This window comes from Colobus angolensis, unplaced genomic scaffold, assembly GCF_000951035.1.
Source record: "Colobus angolensis palliatus isolate OR3802 unplaced genomic scaffold, Cang.pa_1.0 Scaffold157, whole genome shotgun sequence".
NCBI classification, from domain to species: domain Eukaryota; kingdom Metazoa; phylum Chordata; class Mammalia; order Primates; family Cercopithecidae; genus Colobus; species Colobus angolensis.
In genome coordinates this window covers 1,073,889-1,090,175 of record NW_012114677.1, presented here as the reverse complement: position 1 = coordinate 1,090,175, position 16,287 = coordinate 1,073,889, and the positions used below count along the sequence as shown (strand labels likewise).

Here is a 16,287-nt window from a genome sequence, read left to right as displayed (position 1 = left end):
CGGAGGTTGCAGTGAGCCAAGATCACGCCACTGCACTCTAGCCTGGATGACAGAAGGAGACTCCGTCTCAAAAAAAAAAAAAAAAAAAAAAAAAAGTTCTGACAGAGTAGTTGTATATTTGTGATTTTGAGTAAAGCTTCATTCTGTCTTTCACTGATCTAAATTAAAATGTTCTTTTTATTTCAAAGAATGGAAAATAAATCTCACATTGCTAAGGTGTAAATATGTGGACACCATATCATTCATCTTATTTCTTTAAACTCATGTTTATAGTTGAGAGGAGCAGGCAGGCCCTGCCCCATTTTTCTGGCCAACAGAACATTCTTCTGGGGCACCTGCCATCAGGTGAGGTTGCTGAGCGAGCAAGTGTTCAGCAGTAAGCTAGGTCAGATTCACCTGTAGTCATTAAGGTTTATAGTTACCAGGAAGCGTGCACTTAATATTTGCTCTGGTCGCCTAAGTTTTTTTTTTTTTTTGAGAGGGAGTCTCACTTTGTCACCCAGGCTGGAGTGCAGTGGTGCAATCTCAGCTCACTGCAACCTCCACCTCCTGGATTCAAGTGCTTCTCCTGCCTCAGCCTCCTGAGTAGCTGGGATTACAGGTGCGTGCCACCATGTCCAGCTAATTTTTTTGTATTTTGAGTAGAGATGGGGTTTCACCATGTTGGCCAGGCTGGTCTCAAGCTCCTGACCTCAAGTGATCCATCCACCTCCGCCTCCCAAAGTGCTGGGATTATAGGTGTGAGCCACTGCGGCTGACCAGGTTACCTTCTATTAAAGTAGCCCTTTGCTGGCAATCATACTGAAACTGGTTGCTTTGAAATATTTATGTAAATAGTATACCTAAAAAATACATGACCCTGGAAACTCAAAATACTAAAATTCACATTAAGTGGCTAGTAATGTTTTATTAGCTACTATCTCAGGAGATAGCACATGATAAAAAGAAGTAGTGGTGTCTCTTCAGATTTGGGTTTTATAAACCTGATCCAAACCACATATGACACCCCATGTGCACTGAGCACTTCTGACATGCTGGGCACCATCTCAAGTGCATTCTCCTGTCACCTTGTGCATGATCCTCTGGACTCCACACCACTGCATCCTGTCTTACCAGCTCTGGTTCCAGGCAGGTGGGTGAGATTGGGTATGAGTGCAGGAGTGGCAAGTCGTTCCCTGGGCAGCACTGCTTTAGGGCTCTGGGGACAGGGCATTTTTCAGCCACACCCTTCAGAATCTCGGCCCTCGATAAAAGCTTCATGATCATTTCTCCCTTTTTTTGCTTTTCTCACTTGTGACATATTTTACTGATGATCCTTGTTCATTAAGTGTATCGGGAGTTTGTCTAAAAATTGGAAATCCTCAATGTAGTGATACTAGTAATGTTGGTCCTGACTTAGCAGGGCTGAGTCTAACTTGATTGGGCACCTCTTGAATGGAAGGATCAGTTTTTCTCATGTTCATGCTCTGCTCTGGGTTCATTGGAGAGTCTAGGTGCATGTTAAATACGACTTGTATCAGGTGTCTTAACCACATGACTGCAGCAGGTCTTGGCGTGGCCCCACCCACCTCGCCCTCCTGACAGATGCGAGAGCGGGAGGTGCGAAGAAAGAATCAGTCCAGATTGTGAAAAAAAGTCTGAGATTGGGCAACCACGGATGACTTGTGTGTGGAACACATTTCCAAAGGAAGAAGTTTCTGCCACGAAACTTTTCAGCAACCTGTGTTCATTCACATGAGGAGATTTTTTTTCCTTTCTTTTCCTTTTGTTGTTCTTTTTCTTTTTTTCTTTTTTTCCTTTTTTTTTTTTTTTTTTTTTTAAATAATAGAGAGACACAATCACTGACAAAACGGCCAGAACAAGCTCTTACAAGGCCATGGAGGCAGCCTCCTCGCTCAAGAGCCAGGCAGGTAATGTGGTCAGCGCCCTTTCCTTCTTGGCTTCTGGGTGCCCAGGCTGGGCTGGGTGGGTGGGCTGAGTGTGTGAAAGGGGAAGGCCGGGGCTGGTGAAGGGGAACAAGGCAGGGGAGGAATCCACAATTAAGCTAGGAGTGAAAAAGAAGGAAGGGAGGTTCTCTTGCAGTTGAAAAATAAACTGTTTTAATGTGTATGTTGTTTTGAAGGGTTTGGCTAAATTTTATTGAAGTTACTTTTTACTTGGCTCTATTATTTTCACTTTGAAATTTTACTAGAAAAGTGATTTCAACCAGAAGTTTTCAGGTTTCTTACTTGATGGTGCCAGTTGCTACTGTAGATTCTGTCACCCTTCAGTATCCTGACCCTCTGCATGTAAGCTAACAGTAAGGGCTCATTATTTATATTTCACATGCTAAAGAAACTAGCTTAAAACATATATGAAAAATAACTGCCAAAAAATAAGAGGGGAAATTACACTTCCTTTTACCTTTTAGGTATCTTTTTGAAATACCTGTTTGATCCCTTATTGAAGAAGTCATACCTTCTCCAACTCTTAATTAAAAAGAAAACAAAACCCTGAGGGGGAGGAGAGTGAGAGGGGATTGGGAATGGCTCTGTTTTTCTTGTTTTGCATGAGGTGCTGGACTGGCTTTTAAAAATCGGTTAAACAGACTCTTTTTTTTTTTTTTTAAACATTTGTGAGCAATTGGACATTTGAACACTAGCTGATGATATAAGAGCATGGTTACTTTTAAGCATGAGAGTAGTGTGGTTATATGTAAGACTTTAGGTTTAGAGATTTGTGCTAAACTTTTTATAGATGAAATGATATGTCTGGGATTTCCTTCAGAATAATCTGCAGCGGACGTGGAACCAGATACGGATAGAGCCGTGCTGGCCCCAGCCTGATGTTTTTGGGGGCCAAGTAGTGAGGACATGGGGTTCATTGTACAGTTTGTCTGCTTTTGTTTATGTTCAGATTTTTTCCATGATAAAAAACCAGAAGGACAAAGGAATTCAGAAGATTCATCTTTAGAACTTCACTTATTTGAGGGGTAATTTTAAAGCAGTAAAAAGATTAAGGGTTTTTGATTTGAAACTTTACAAACCAAAATTATTTTACAGCAACGAAAAATCTGTCTGATGCATGCAAACCACTGAAGAAGCGAAATCGGGCTTCCACGGCAGCATCTTCAGCTCTTGGGTTTAGCAAAAGTTCATCTCCTTCTGCATCCTTAACTGAGAATGAGGTAAAATAATAATAATAACAGTAACCATGGCATTGGTATGAAGGCCATTTAGCTGCCCACGCTGCAGTGTGAGTAACGCTCAGACTTCATAAGTGCAGCATTGGTGCTCACTGCCAGTGCAGATGCTTTAGGGCCTCTTGGCTATCTCACATTCATGACATGGACAAACAGTGCACTATGTTAGTTTATTTGAGCACTTTTAATACACACGCACACAGTGTGTACATGTACAGATATACTTCAGTCTTGATGCAGTTTCATAGTTCTTAAAATCTGTCTTAAGAATGTTGTGTTCTGTGTAGCCCTCACACTGTAAGAGTTCACATGGAAGTAAGTCTACGTTGGTTCTGAAAGGGCACAGTGTCAGTTGAGCTGACATACTGAGTGGGGTGGAGGGCGACTCACACACCACACCTGATTCCTGTTGCTTCCAGACCTAGGCTCATGGAGGAAGCCAAAGATTTCTTTGTTCTCATACATTTCATGGCTTTGATCCTTTAAATTCTGGCACATTTTTAGTTACTTGAGTGTTGAGGTGAGTCAGAACTACCACTGTAATATGACTTGTGTGTTCTGGACTTGCAAAGTATATGATAGCAAAATAGAGCTATTTGAGACTGCTGCCTGCCATCATTGTAACATGACACTTAAGACTTTATTATCAAACCTAAAACTTTTGCTGTTGCCAAAAACAGAACAAATAGCCACAGAATGTAGGCTGACACTTTTTTGTTCAGAGGTAGTTTTGGTTTCCTGATTTTTAGGGATCACCTTCATAGAGCTTTGGAGTTTTAATTTCTTGTTATTTGGTTCTCTGTGATGCTGATTTTCTCATTGTAGACATGGGTCCTGTTTTTGTCATATTTATGAGGAGATGATAACTGGGGGCCCTTTTGGAACAGGGTAGCGAGGCAAGGGCTGGACAGGCCCCTTACTCGTGCTGAGTCAGAAGGCGGCACTTCTGACCAGGTCCCTGCTGAGGTCCCCAGGAAGGATGGGGTGTGCCTCAGTTGTTTCCACTCGTTAGAGGAGGGTGGGCCTTCCAGTGCAGGAAGGTCAGGGACCTGGGCGGCCTGCGCGGGCCTCAGAGAGCTCTGCGGCTTGCCGCTCTGAATCCTTCGTGGTGGTGCAGATAGCGACCACTCCTCCGAGTGGGATTTTCTGCAGTGACTCAAACCAGCTCAGTAGTGGTTGAGACCTGCTCATGGATGGTGGGACTGGGGCTGGTTTACAGTTTGATACATGTAGATAACTAAGCATTTGTGACGTTGGGACACACTGGAGAAAATGCAGTAAGAATTATTAACTGAAACATCTAGAAGCTTACTGAAATATGGAAAGGCAAATTTTATACAAATTATTTTTCCTTTCTTTCTGTCCAAGTTCGAGTTAAACTCCTAGAAAAAAAGAAGAATATTAAACACTTTTCACTTGAGATTTTTGCTTTAAACAACATTTTTAATGAGGTTTTCTGTTATCGTAATTTTGGTCCAGTTATTCACTTGAGTTGTTGCTTATACTGTTGTCAGGTACAATAGAGAGAACATGGAGCCTGCTGAAATCTTGTCTGTTATTCCTAATCCTAAGTCATGTATATCGAAGACTTTGATTTAGAGTCATGCATGAGGCTAGTGCAGCAGGGGTTGAGGCCTGCCCATGAGTCAGGGGAGCTCAGTCTCCCTGGCCTAGGCAGTTGTTCTGACCTTGAGAAGACTTAGATGAAGCATTTTATCATCATTAGACTTAACTTTTAATTCTTTAGAATGTCAGAAGTTGATAGGTTGTTAAATACATTTATATAATACATTAAATATGTGAAATCAATGCACCTTCCTACATTTTGAAGGTGATGCGTAGATCCCATAGTGTGCATCATGTTCCTTATATGAAAACATTTAAATTACTGGGTCTTTTCCATTAAGCTACTTTTGTATGGCTTAGATAAATCTTCCATTAGTGTTCATTTTTATAGAATTATGCTGTTAAAACAACTTTAGGTGAACAAATAAACTTGTCTATTATGTATTAACGCGACTGAACTACAGTAAATGTTTGTGATGTTTCCAATACTGAATGCCTGTTAGCATATGAGGCAAAGTGTAGTGTTATAAAAAACACTCTGTTGACTGCTGGGCCCGATTCTGATATGAGTTAGGTGACCATGAGAATTGCTGTTTGAGGTCTACACTGACACACACCCATTTGGGTCACACCCCCTTTGCATGTTTATATTTCCTCCCTTTCATCACATTTGTTTGAAATAAAGTACTTTCATAGGGTTGATATTTCAGAACACTTTAGGTCATGTTATAGTTTAAATTCTTCTTGAAAAAGGTATATGTGATAAAAATTTTTATTGGAATAATTATTACATGGTACTACATCACCCTGAGGAAGAGAATAGATTAAAATTACACACTTGCATGACAAAGGCCTGTGAAGGAATTAATGTGATTTAAGTGTTTTGTAACTTCATTTTTTATTCCTTTAGTAGAGCAAATTCTTATTTTTTTCGCCTTCACTGGTAACAGCTTTTGTGGGAGCCCACACCAGTCAAGTTGGATTTGAACCCAGCTGCCCTGTACTGCACTTAGAATGATGTAATATTCCAGGATGCTGCTGCAGGTGGCGTATCATCGTACACACTCAGTGACATTTCTATCACAATCATTTTATGGAAGATGTGTGATAATCTGTTTTTACTGGTATTAATAAACACATACAATGAAGAAAACAGATAACAAATTTTAAGACCAAGGTAAGATACCTAATCAAGGCCATTTAATCAATCACATTCATCTCATAATAGAAACACGTTCATATTCCAGTGGTCCATGTAGATTTCAAGTTGAAAGGCAGGCCCTTTAGTTGGGGGCTGTCCAGAGCTGCAGCAGGGCCTTGCACGGAACGGGTGGCCCTCTTAGAGTCGCTTCTCCTCTAGTTTTTAACTCACTGGATTTTTGTGGAAAATATCAGCGTCGGTACCCTCAGAAACAAACTACTAACAGCACATGTTAGGAGGAGTCCTCATCAGCTGTTCTTATTGCCAATGAGATATGTTCAGTATTGTAGATACTACACTAATTTCCAACATAAGAGGCAGAAAGAGTTTTGATTCTATCCTTTTTTACTAAACAGTTTTATTATGACACTAGATACAGTAAATTTTTAGAAAAAAACATCATTTACAGTATTGTTGTGAACCATTTAATAACCCTTTTGATCCAAGGCCCCGGACCGAGGGGATACTGTAATCAGGTTATTTACACCAACTGCTGCATCAGTTGCTTCTGTAGAGCATCAGCCCTTATGTTTCATTGTCTTAATGTAGGGGAGCAGCCTAGTGTCCTGCCCCAGGTGTCCGCATTTTTGCATGGCGAGGAAAAGGCTTACTTGCCCTTCAGCTCATCAAAGCAGAAGGTGTACTATTCACAGTACCATGCGAGTAGCCCACAGTTCATTCCCAGCAGATTCTTTGGCTGTTTTTTATCTTTAATGAACGTTTCTGACTAATATTTTGTTGTAAACCATTAAGTAATGTAACGCATGTAAGATGCTTAGGGTGCCTGGCCAGGACTCCATGGTTTCCTGTTGTGACAGTAATAATGGTTATAATAATAAAAATGATAAAATCACCATCATTCTATTTTTATCCAAAAGCATAAATTTTGCTTTGGCATGAACAGTGGTCCTCTTGACTGCATTATGCATGCGAGGATGAAATAAACCTAGAAGTGGCAGAACACTGGATTTGTGTGTGTGGCGCTTTAGGGTGCTGGACTGTAGGGCTGAGGGCTGGTTGGGTCGCTCTATTGGCTCTGCTCAAATGTTGCAGGATACATAGCCCCAAAGATGGCCTAGGAGCAATCTAAGCTGTGTTACTCCAAAGGACATGAAAAAGCTCAGGAGTAAAATTAAAATTCTCAAAAAAACCCATGAAATTTAAAGATGGGGAAAAAAAGATGGCATAAAAATGGCTCTGGTTCAGTAAGCAGTCACCCAAAGTAAAGACTCTACCCTGAAAGGCTTTGGTGAAAATGAAGGTTATTTCATTTGAAATTACAGCATGATGAATTTTGCGTGGGTGACCAGCCAGCTAGCCCATAACTGATAGATGCATTAGAAGTCAGCCAGTGTGTTGGTGCTCCCTCTCTATTATGGAGAAAGTGAAACCCTGCAAATGACCAAATGGTGTCCAAAGAGCAGCATGACATCGGCATCAACTGAATACCCAAGGAGCACACGGGGACCATGGACGGGAATGACAGTGTTTCTCAGCGGGAGGTGACATCGTTCCCTGGGGACATTGAGAAGGTGGGTGGGGGTTAGTGAACTCAGCACTCTGCAGTGAGAAGGACAGTCCCATGTGTGGCAGCACTGCCCCACTTCAGATGCCAGGAGTGGGCCTCAATCATAGAGGAGCGGAGTTTTCCGAGAGGGCCATCTCCTGGTTTCCTGAAGGAGGTGGCTGGAAAGAGCTCTTGTTTAAAAGAACTTAGGGAGGACTACTGGCTTGCCAAGAGTACAGAAATTCATTATGCTACTAATTTAACATGGAATTCCTTCATTTCATAAGAACCTCAAAATAATGGTGATACATTCTAGCCTTAAGACATTTGAATTGCCGGTTGTTGAGATGAATTTTGGTTGTTATACATGGAACCATTTTAGTCCCATTTGACTCACTTCGGACACCACACCATGTCTGTGCCTGGCAAGGGGAGGCGGCTCTCTAGTGTAAAACTTGAGGCATTCACAAGAGGTGAAAACTTGTCAGAATATATAGAAGGTTAGATTGTAGCTGTTCTAAAAATGTAAGTACTCCATTGTAATAGGGTGGCATCTTGAGGTAGTGCACGTATTGGCAATAGAGGTCCTGAATTGTTTTTCTAAGACTGATCTGAGAGCCACTGGGCCATCAAGCCTTTATATATCTGCTTCTAAAATTGCCCCACCTGCTCTAGATGGATCTGTGGGCCGTTCCTCAGTGTTCATGCAAAAATTAAATGTCTTTTTTTCAGTCATACGGACTCTAGGTGTAGTTGCATCTCAGTGCTGTCTTGAGTATACATTTTATCTCTTATACCTGTATCTCCCAACTAGAAACAGCTCCAGTGTTTTTAAGACACTGTTCCTTAAAACCAGCAGGAAACTTAAGCGAGGTTTCATGACATACCATCTTTCATGTGGTGAAAGGCACAGGGTGACTGTGTGTGATGTGCAGAGTCCTCGGACAGGAGTCCGGGGGTCCTCTGTCCCACTGCTGCTTCTTGAGTGGGTGGAGTGGTGCTTAGAGGATCTCCGAGGGGTCCCCGCAGCTCTGGGGGATCTGATTTTGTGTTTTTTGTTTAAGTACTTCACACAGAAGCCTAGGTAGATTTAAAATGGGGTGCTCAGGGACTGTGGAGCAAGACACGGGTGGGGTGGGAAGATGGGCATTTGGAGAGTTTCATGTAGTTGGAGACTTTAAGAGCTGAGCACACCAGAGGAAAGGAGGGAGGATGCTGTGTGAGAGCCATGCTGTCAGGAGCAAATTTGCTGCTCCCGTGCTGCCCTGGCCCTGGCCCTGGCCTTCCTTGCCCACGGTTTGTGCCCAGAGGTGTGTGGGAGGCTGCCAGAAGTAGTACTGAGTCTGTCACAGAAATGTTTAAAAAAGAAAAGTAAGATTATAAATTAGCATCTAGTTCCAAAACCAAAAAAGTGCCTGTGGATGTATATAAGATTAAGATGATAAGAAAGTGCTCCTGAGAGGGCTCTTGCCAGAAGCCTGATGTGAGTGGGCGGCACCTGTGGTAGCAGGGCTGCGAGCTGGGCTTCTGTCCTCCTCTGTGTCCCGGCATGGAAGCCAGTATAAGCATTTCCAAGTGAGGGAAAGGTCCTTGGCTCGTTTGATCCAGTTGAGTTGAAAGGGTTGCCTTGGCGGCAGAGGCTCCTCTGGTGGCTGACATCAGTCACTGCATCTGGGCCTGAGACGTGCCTGGAGGACTGTAAAGCCACGGATTCCCCTCACTGGAGAGGCTCCTGTCTGATAGCAGTAGATGAAAAATAAGGTCATTTTGACTTTGGCAAGCTTGCTTCATTTCTTTTTCATTTGACTTATAACACACTTCTCTAACATATCTAGCCCTTTTAAATTGTTAATAAATTTAAAAGTTTCCTCTGACCAGGTAGACTTTTGTATACAGACCAGGTGAGAGCCCTTTTGACTTAGTGTGAAAATACAACATTTTATGCATTTAAAATCAATAGGTTCATCACCTTAGTTTTAAAAAAATCTATAAACGGAGTAATTGCTGAGGTTTGCAGTTTATCTTTGAGATTATAAAGCTAAATTATAGTCTTTTGCCAGAGAAACTGAAGTAACTATCATTAGAAAAGGTTTCTCAAAATACTCTCAAAGCTTTTATTGGCTTGTTATTAGCTTCTAAAATTTGCGGGGGGAGGGGGTCTTACATTTATTTATTTATTATTTATTTATTTAGAAATGGAGTCTCACTCTGTCACCCAGGTTGGAGTGCAGTAAGTAGCACAATCTCGGTTCACTGCAACCTCCGCCTCCTTGGTTCTGGCAATTCTGCCTCAGCCTCCCGAGTAGCTGGGATATAGGCGGCCACCACCACACCTGGCTAAGTTTTGTGTTTTTAGTGGAGACAGGGTTTCGACATATTGGCCAGGCTGGTCTTGAACTCCTGACCTCATGATCTGCCTGCCTCACCCTCCCAAAATGCTGGGATTACGGGCATGAGCCACTGCACCTGGCGGATCTTGCTTATTTTAAAAGAAATATTCTGACTCATATTTTAGGACTTTGTGTCAACGAAATTGATTTTGATCACTTTGGGTACCATTTTTATTGTTTTACCTCGAATAGTAGAAATTACCACGAATTTACCTGGCAGTGATGTCAAATTGACTCATTAGCAGGTAGAAAATTATTTGTATTATATTCATCTGATTCCTTTACTGGCTGAGCAAGGGGCATGCTTCCTTTGGGACATTCTCACAGCAGGGTGTCTCTCCAACAGCCCAACAGGCCTCATCTTGTTGGTTGGTTACCTTTGAACGCCACGGTTACGTGTTAGATCCACATTTATGTTTTTTTCTAGCCTACCTGTAGTTGTTGGCCTTTTTGCATATAACTCTCGGGTAATATTTTGAAGCATGCTGACCGTCCAGGCACACAGTATTTTCAAGAAGCGACTGAGGTAGGGGTGGGGGTCCTGGTCTGGCTGATGGGGGATGTGCTCAGCACTGTGCTAGTGGAAGCACGTGTAGTGTGGGCAGTTTTGTCCTTGTCCTGAAGTCCTTTACAGACAGTGCACAGCCTGCTGCCTGCAGTCAGCCAGACACTCCTCCCCAGCACGCTCCCTGTGGGATGGCCACTGCTCAGGACACAGTGGGACAAAATTGGGTTGATAGGATATTTTAGACTCATTTTACTTTTGACGGGCAGGCCTTGAATTGGGAACAGCACCCACCTGGCCTCACTCTGGCCACAGGTGACACTTGGTCCTTGCTGCCACCTGCTTGGGGCTGTGTGGCTACGGCTGTACAAAAGCCTGTGCAGGTTAGAAGATGACTGTGGTGTGCAGCGGTGCTCTGTGAATGGAGACTTCCTCTGTTCTCAGAGACTCACCCCCAGCCCTGACCCTAGAATTTAGTGGTAGCCAGGGAAGTTTCTAGTTTGTGTAACCTAGAAGGGTCATTTTAATAAAAATTGTTATGAACTATAGTATTTTAGATGATGAGTGACTAATTTTGACTAACATTTTACTGTGCTGTTAACTTGGAAGACCTGTTTGAGATTAGTCTTGATTTCACACTCATTTAATCTGCTGAGCACAGGGCTGTTGTCATTTGTAAACGCAAACACTGTGGAGGTACTTCTCGCCATCAACTTCCTTCTTTACAAAAGCATCACTTCAACATGAAAATTATGTCAGTTTATAGAAATATTTATTGTTCAAGGTCTGTAATTGTATTTCAAAAACGATGTCGTATTCAAGTTGTGAAGGGATTTGTTTTGTCAAAAAATGAAAAACTCAATGTGTATGACGCCACTCTGAAGAGTAGGGGACTGCTTTGCAGTCACAGAAGGTGGCGTCTGACTGCGGCTCATACAGGTCACCCTGAAGGGCCATGTGCTTTTAGCAGTTGGCTGGAATGTGTTCACTAGGTTCCATTATGTTTGGTAATATCATCTTGAAAAGTCCCTGTAATAGATCAAGGAGACTGCATTCCCTGCCCTGAAGGAATGTATTTCTAAGGCAAATAGGCAACTTGGTACTATCTTATTCTGAGTAGAGAGTGGAGAAAGTATTTTCAGACTGAAGAAAACTTTGAAAAGTCAGGAGCTAAGCTGCTCGGAGCTCAGTGCCGCAGCATGGCTGTGGTGGACGTGGGGAGCAACGGGAAAGTTCTTGACAGAGTCTGTGTCTGCTCAGTCCCTGCAGTTTTCCTTTCCAAATGCATCCCGTTGGATATGGAATAGATCGTAGATATTGTAGACTGAGATTTGGGACTGTGTTGGGACCGTACAGGTGAATGTGCCACCTCCACAAATGGCTTCTCCGAGTGAGTCACGTCACCTGGTGCGTGGAGGTGGAGCCTGCGGCTGGAGTAAGGCTCGCTGTGGGACGCCCTCGTACTTTGCTCTCCTTGAGGGTGGTTGCCGAGCCGAGAGCGTTGGATCCTCCCCGACTGTGGCTAGTTGTCTGTCCAGTGGCTGGGAGGGGGTGTGGTGGGAAAAGGTCGGAATCTTTACAATCTGTGTCATGGACTGTACTATTGTAAGGTCTGTATTCTGTATGTGGGTCCCAGACCCTGATCAGGAAATGAGCCTCATGTGTGTCGTTAACATTTATATATTTCCCTTCAAAATATGTATTCAGTGTTTATTTCCTCAAAACAGACTTTGTTAATGTAGGAAATCTCTCCAAGTGGAAACGTGCTTTTTCTGTAAATCTGAAATAAAAGGTGCTGTTCCTTCCTCTGACCCAGGACTGCTTTGTGTTTTCTGTCTTTCTCTCCATGCATTTTTTTCCTCATTTTTAAAGCTTTTTAAGTTTGTTCCACCACGTTAAGGGAAGAGCATGGGTTGGTGGATAGCCCTGGGGCTCTCTCCTCTGAGCCATGCAGAAGGCCCCTTTCTCTGGGCCTTGGTTCCCCCATCAGATGGGTCTGCTTGGGCGCCTGTGTGGGTGACTCTCTGAGTGGGGCCCCAGACAGTGTGGCCACTGCTTCCCGATGCCCTGTGCTCCCCCGGCACCCCCTCCAGTCTCATCTCAGAAGTGCTCAGGTCCCCACTGCTGAGTCCATATCTGAGGGGTTGTTAAATTTGGGGTTTGAACTCAGAGCACGTCAAGTGGCCCTTCGTGGGTGTTAAAGAGCAGGACGTGAGCTACGCCCCCCTCAGGGCCCTCCTGGCAGCCTCACAGTGACAGAGCCTTAAAATGTGTACTGCTTTGATTAGTGTTCATGACACTAGTCCATCTTCCTGGAAAAGGTGAGGAAATCAAGATTAAGAGGCCGCGTTTTCTTTAGACTTTGTGCTGTCAGGAGATGTATCTAGTGAGACGAGAAGAGCGGCTCACATCTGTCACCACCCACAGTCACCAGTCAGAGCTGACGGAAGCCCTTGGAAAAAGCCCGCTTTGGCTGGGCGCGGTGGCTCACGCCTGTAATCCCAGCACTTTGGGAGGCCATGGCAGGTGGATCACAAGGTCAGCAGATCAAGATCAGCCTGGCCAACATGGTGAAACCCCATCTCTACTCAAAATACAAAAAAGTTAGCCAGGCTTGTTGGCAGGCGCCTGTAATCCCAGCTACTCAGGAGGCTGAGGCAGGAGAATCGCTTGAACCCAGGAGGCGGAGGTTGCAGTGAGCTGAGATTGCACCACTATACTCCAGCCTGGGCAACAGAGCAAGACTCCGTCTGGAGGGGGGAAAAAAGCCCACTCTAACATTAATCTGAAGTCAGCAAACACTTCTGTGTTTGTTTTTAATTTGTTTTTCTTCCATCGCTCCCTGTAATGTCAGCTAAATGTGGAAAAGCTCATTGATAAGGTCACAGGATTGGTCAGAGTCCCTGGTGGGGTTGGCTTTTATTTTTTAATGTGGCCCAATTCCAATTTCTAACTTTGTATTCATTGGCAAACAGCAAGCCGATAACATAATTACTTGTTTTTGTGATGATTGAGGTGTACAGGAAATGTAGTTTATGGTTTATGCTTTTGCTCTGTTTCATCTCCAAAATTCAGTGTTCAACACTTACTTACCTAACATCAAATAAAAACCAAATTTTTTAAACACTTGATTTGACAGACAAGAAGATTCTCTATTTTATTCATTTAAACATTTGTTGATGTTGCTTGTCAGGTGAGGGTGAAACGCTGTGTTCATGAGGGTGAGGCTTCAGCCGGGTCTTCGGTGATTTCTGTTAAATGAAGGGGAGACAGAGACAGAAGAGATAGAACCTGCGAGCCATTCCGCTCGCTCAGGGATTCCATACCTCTATCCCAGACCTTTTACTTATAGACTCAGATGTGAATCAAGTAGGTAGATTTTACCTTGTCTTTGCCCACCTCACTTCTCTGGTGGGGAGAACAAGTGAACTGTGAAATATCAGGAAAAATAGGCAATGGGAGAAAGAAGAGAAACCGAACGGTCAGCCTGTGGTGTGAGTCCGGAAGACTCTCCTGACTGCACCCCCGCATAGGCACATACTTGAAAGGACACATGGTCTCCGCCCTGGAGGCAGCTGGACAGCATGGTCACCCGATGAGGCTGTCACTTCCTTCATCTGTGGTTCCTTTACACATTTGTTTGGTGTTCGCATGTTTCTCCCACCTTAGAGTAGTAGAACCTGAACAGACTAGGTAAGAAGGGCCAAGATTCTTGTTCCCAAAGCCTGTCTTAGTTCACCTACTAGAGCAAATTGGATGTTCATAACACTTCCTTCATTTTAAGGAATATGCCTCTTATATGCATATATATGCTAAATACTAGGTAGAATAAAGTCCATTTTTGAATTTTCTACATAGTCTAATTACGGGTTATATTATCACAAAAACCAGTTGATGATGGTTCCACTGTGAAATCACTGGCAGTACAGGCCAGTGCTGAGCAAGACTGGAGGGTGGTGGGGCTGGGCGGGACCAGCCTGCCTGCAGGGCGTGGCCACCCACTGTGTTCTGCGACTAGTGAACTGTCATCCGCCTCCTTCATCTCTAGGTCTCGGACAGCCCGGGAGACGAGCCCTCGGAGTCCCCATATGAAAGTGCAGATGAAACACAAACTGAAGTGTCTGTCTCATCCAAAAAGTCTGAGCGAGGAGTTACTGCCAAAAAGGAGTACGTGTGCCAGGTGAGGGGAAGGCAGCATCCGCTGTGTCTGTGCTGCTGTCTGACTGGGGCCCTGGTACGCAGAGCGAATTTGTAGTGTCTTCTCTCTTCCCTCCAGACCCCTTCCCCAATGTCACCATCACTCACTGATCTCTGTTTTGAAGGAGTCAGACTGACTGCCAGTGGAATCCTGGGATTAAGTTGCCTCCATTAACATCCATAATTCGCATGTAGGGTGAGATTTGTATACACATCATGTAATCCACACACACACATACATAAAGTTCCTGTTGGAAAAGCCGAGGTGCCAGGCCTGTTTTAGCTTCGATGATGACACGCACACCAGACAGGCCAGGCTGTGGGCTGAGGGGGCCATCACTAGACCTGTGTCTGCCCCCAGGACACCAGCCAGGCCACATACCCTCTGTGCTTCAGTTCTGCCCCATCCGTCAGCTGAAGATGGCATGGGAGCTTCCATGCTAGGCAGTTGATGAGGGAAGGTGAATACTGCCTGCACTCAGCATGGCACCTGCCATCTGGATTAGGATGCCTTTGATTTCTGTTGATTTTCAAATCTGATTTAAAATATCTTGGATGTATCCTTCAGGGTTGTGATCCTGTTGTTTCCTTTGCCATTGCTAAGGACTGGCCTCTTTCTGTAACAGTCATCTGGTTTTAATCTGATAATGTATTTGTTCGTTCTGTTCGGGCCAGACGTTTGCCCATGCATGTTGTTCTATATCCTTGAGTAGCAAAATGGGATTTTCTGCTACTGGAGACAGAAGCAGACGGCTTACCTTGTGGTAAGAGGTGCAGAAGGGACTGCTGGGCGCTGCTTACCCGCCTGCTCTGCCCCCGCAGCTGTGTGAGAAGCCAGGCAGCCTCCTGCTCTGTGAAGGACCCTGCTGCGGAGCTTTCCACCTCGCCTGCCTTGGGCTTTCCCGGAGGCCAGAAGGGAGGTTCACCTGCAGCGAGTGTGCCTCAGGCAAGTTCCCACGGGCGGGCAGCTCTGCAGCTTGGCCGGCCACCTGCTCCTGCAACCCCCTGCACAAAGTCCTGCCCTGAGGTGCCTGCAGTGGACAAGCTCCCTCCCCATCTCTACCACCTGGCCCTCTCTGGAGCTTGCAGCCCGCACCTGGCAGGTGTACCCACCTCTCAGTGGCTGCAGGGTTTGCTCTGATTTCAATCTTATGTGCCCCCTTGGTACCTTTCCATCAGGTGGCGGGCAGGGTGGGGCGGGATGATAGGTCATGGGCTTTTCATCCCGTGGGCTGGCCTGAGCCTGTGCTGTGTGTGAGGCGGCCACCACAGGGCACTGCCGCTCAGACAGTGCAGCATTAAGGGTACGGGTAACCTGGTTGATCACCGAACACTAAAGTCCATAGGAACATAGAGTTCTTTACGAAGACACAGTGTTACCTTGAGCCTCAGTTTCAACAGAAAGAATACCTCCAGGCTTGTCCTGAGTTGTCAGTGCTGTTGTTCTGCCTCCATGTTACTGCATCAGGTGCCGCCTGGCACAGTCTGGGGTCTGTGAGAATGATGAGAGGACAGCTGCACAGCCATGGCCCTTCCTGCCTACTCACTGGGCCCAAGGAGTCTCCTAGCTCGTGTCAGAAAACTTCCTGGGTCAGGAAGACACCTGGAGAGTCTCCCAGGCCGTGGCAGTCCCACAGCAGCACCTCACTTCTGGGAGTGTCTGTCTGCCTGCCCAGAATCATGAGTGACGGCTCCACCACTGGCCAGCTGCTCTCGAGGAGGAAAGGCCTCTTTTCATAG

At 44.8% G+C, this 16,287-nt stretch overlaps 1 protein-coding gene across 6 annotated transcripts in view; it reads left to right on the top strand.

Moving 5' to 3' along the window:
* Positions 1 to 16,287, top strand: part of WHSC1 (Wolf-Hirschhorn syndrome candidate 1) — a 93,497-nt gene that overhangs the window by 48,411 nt on the left and 28,799 nt on the right. For 4 of the 6 annotated variants that reach the window (XM_011936765.1, XM_011936764.1, XM_011936763.1 and 1 more), the window contains 4 exons: positions 1,829 to 1,910; positions 3,042 to 3,166; positions 14,399 to 14,530; positions 15,370 to 15,493. In XM_011936765.1, the coding sequence (XP_011792155.1) occupies positions 1,829 to 1,910; positions 3,042 to 3,166; positions 14,399 to 14,530; positions 15,370 to 15,493 (463 nt within the window). Of the gene's footprint in view, positions 1 to 1,828; positions 1,911 to 3,041; positions 3,167 to 5,697; positions 12,162 to 14,398; positions 14,531 to 15,369; positions 15,494 to 16,287 lie in introns of those variants that run through there. The other 2 variants (XM_011936767.1, XM_011936766.1) reach the window with 1 other exon arrangement.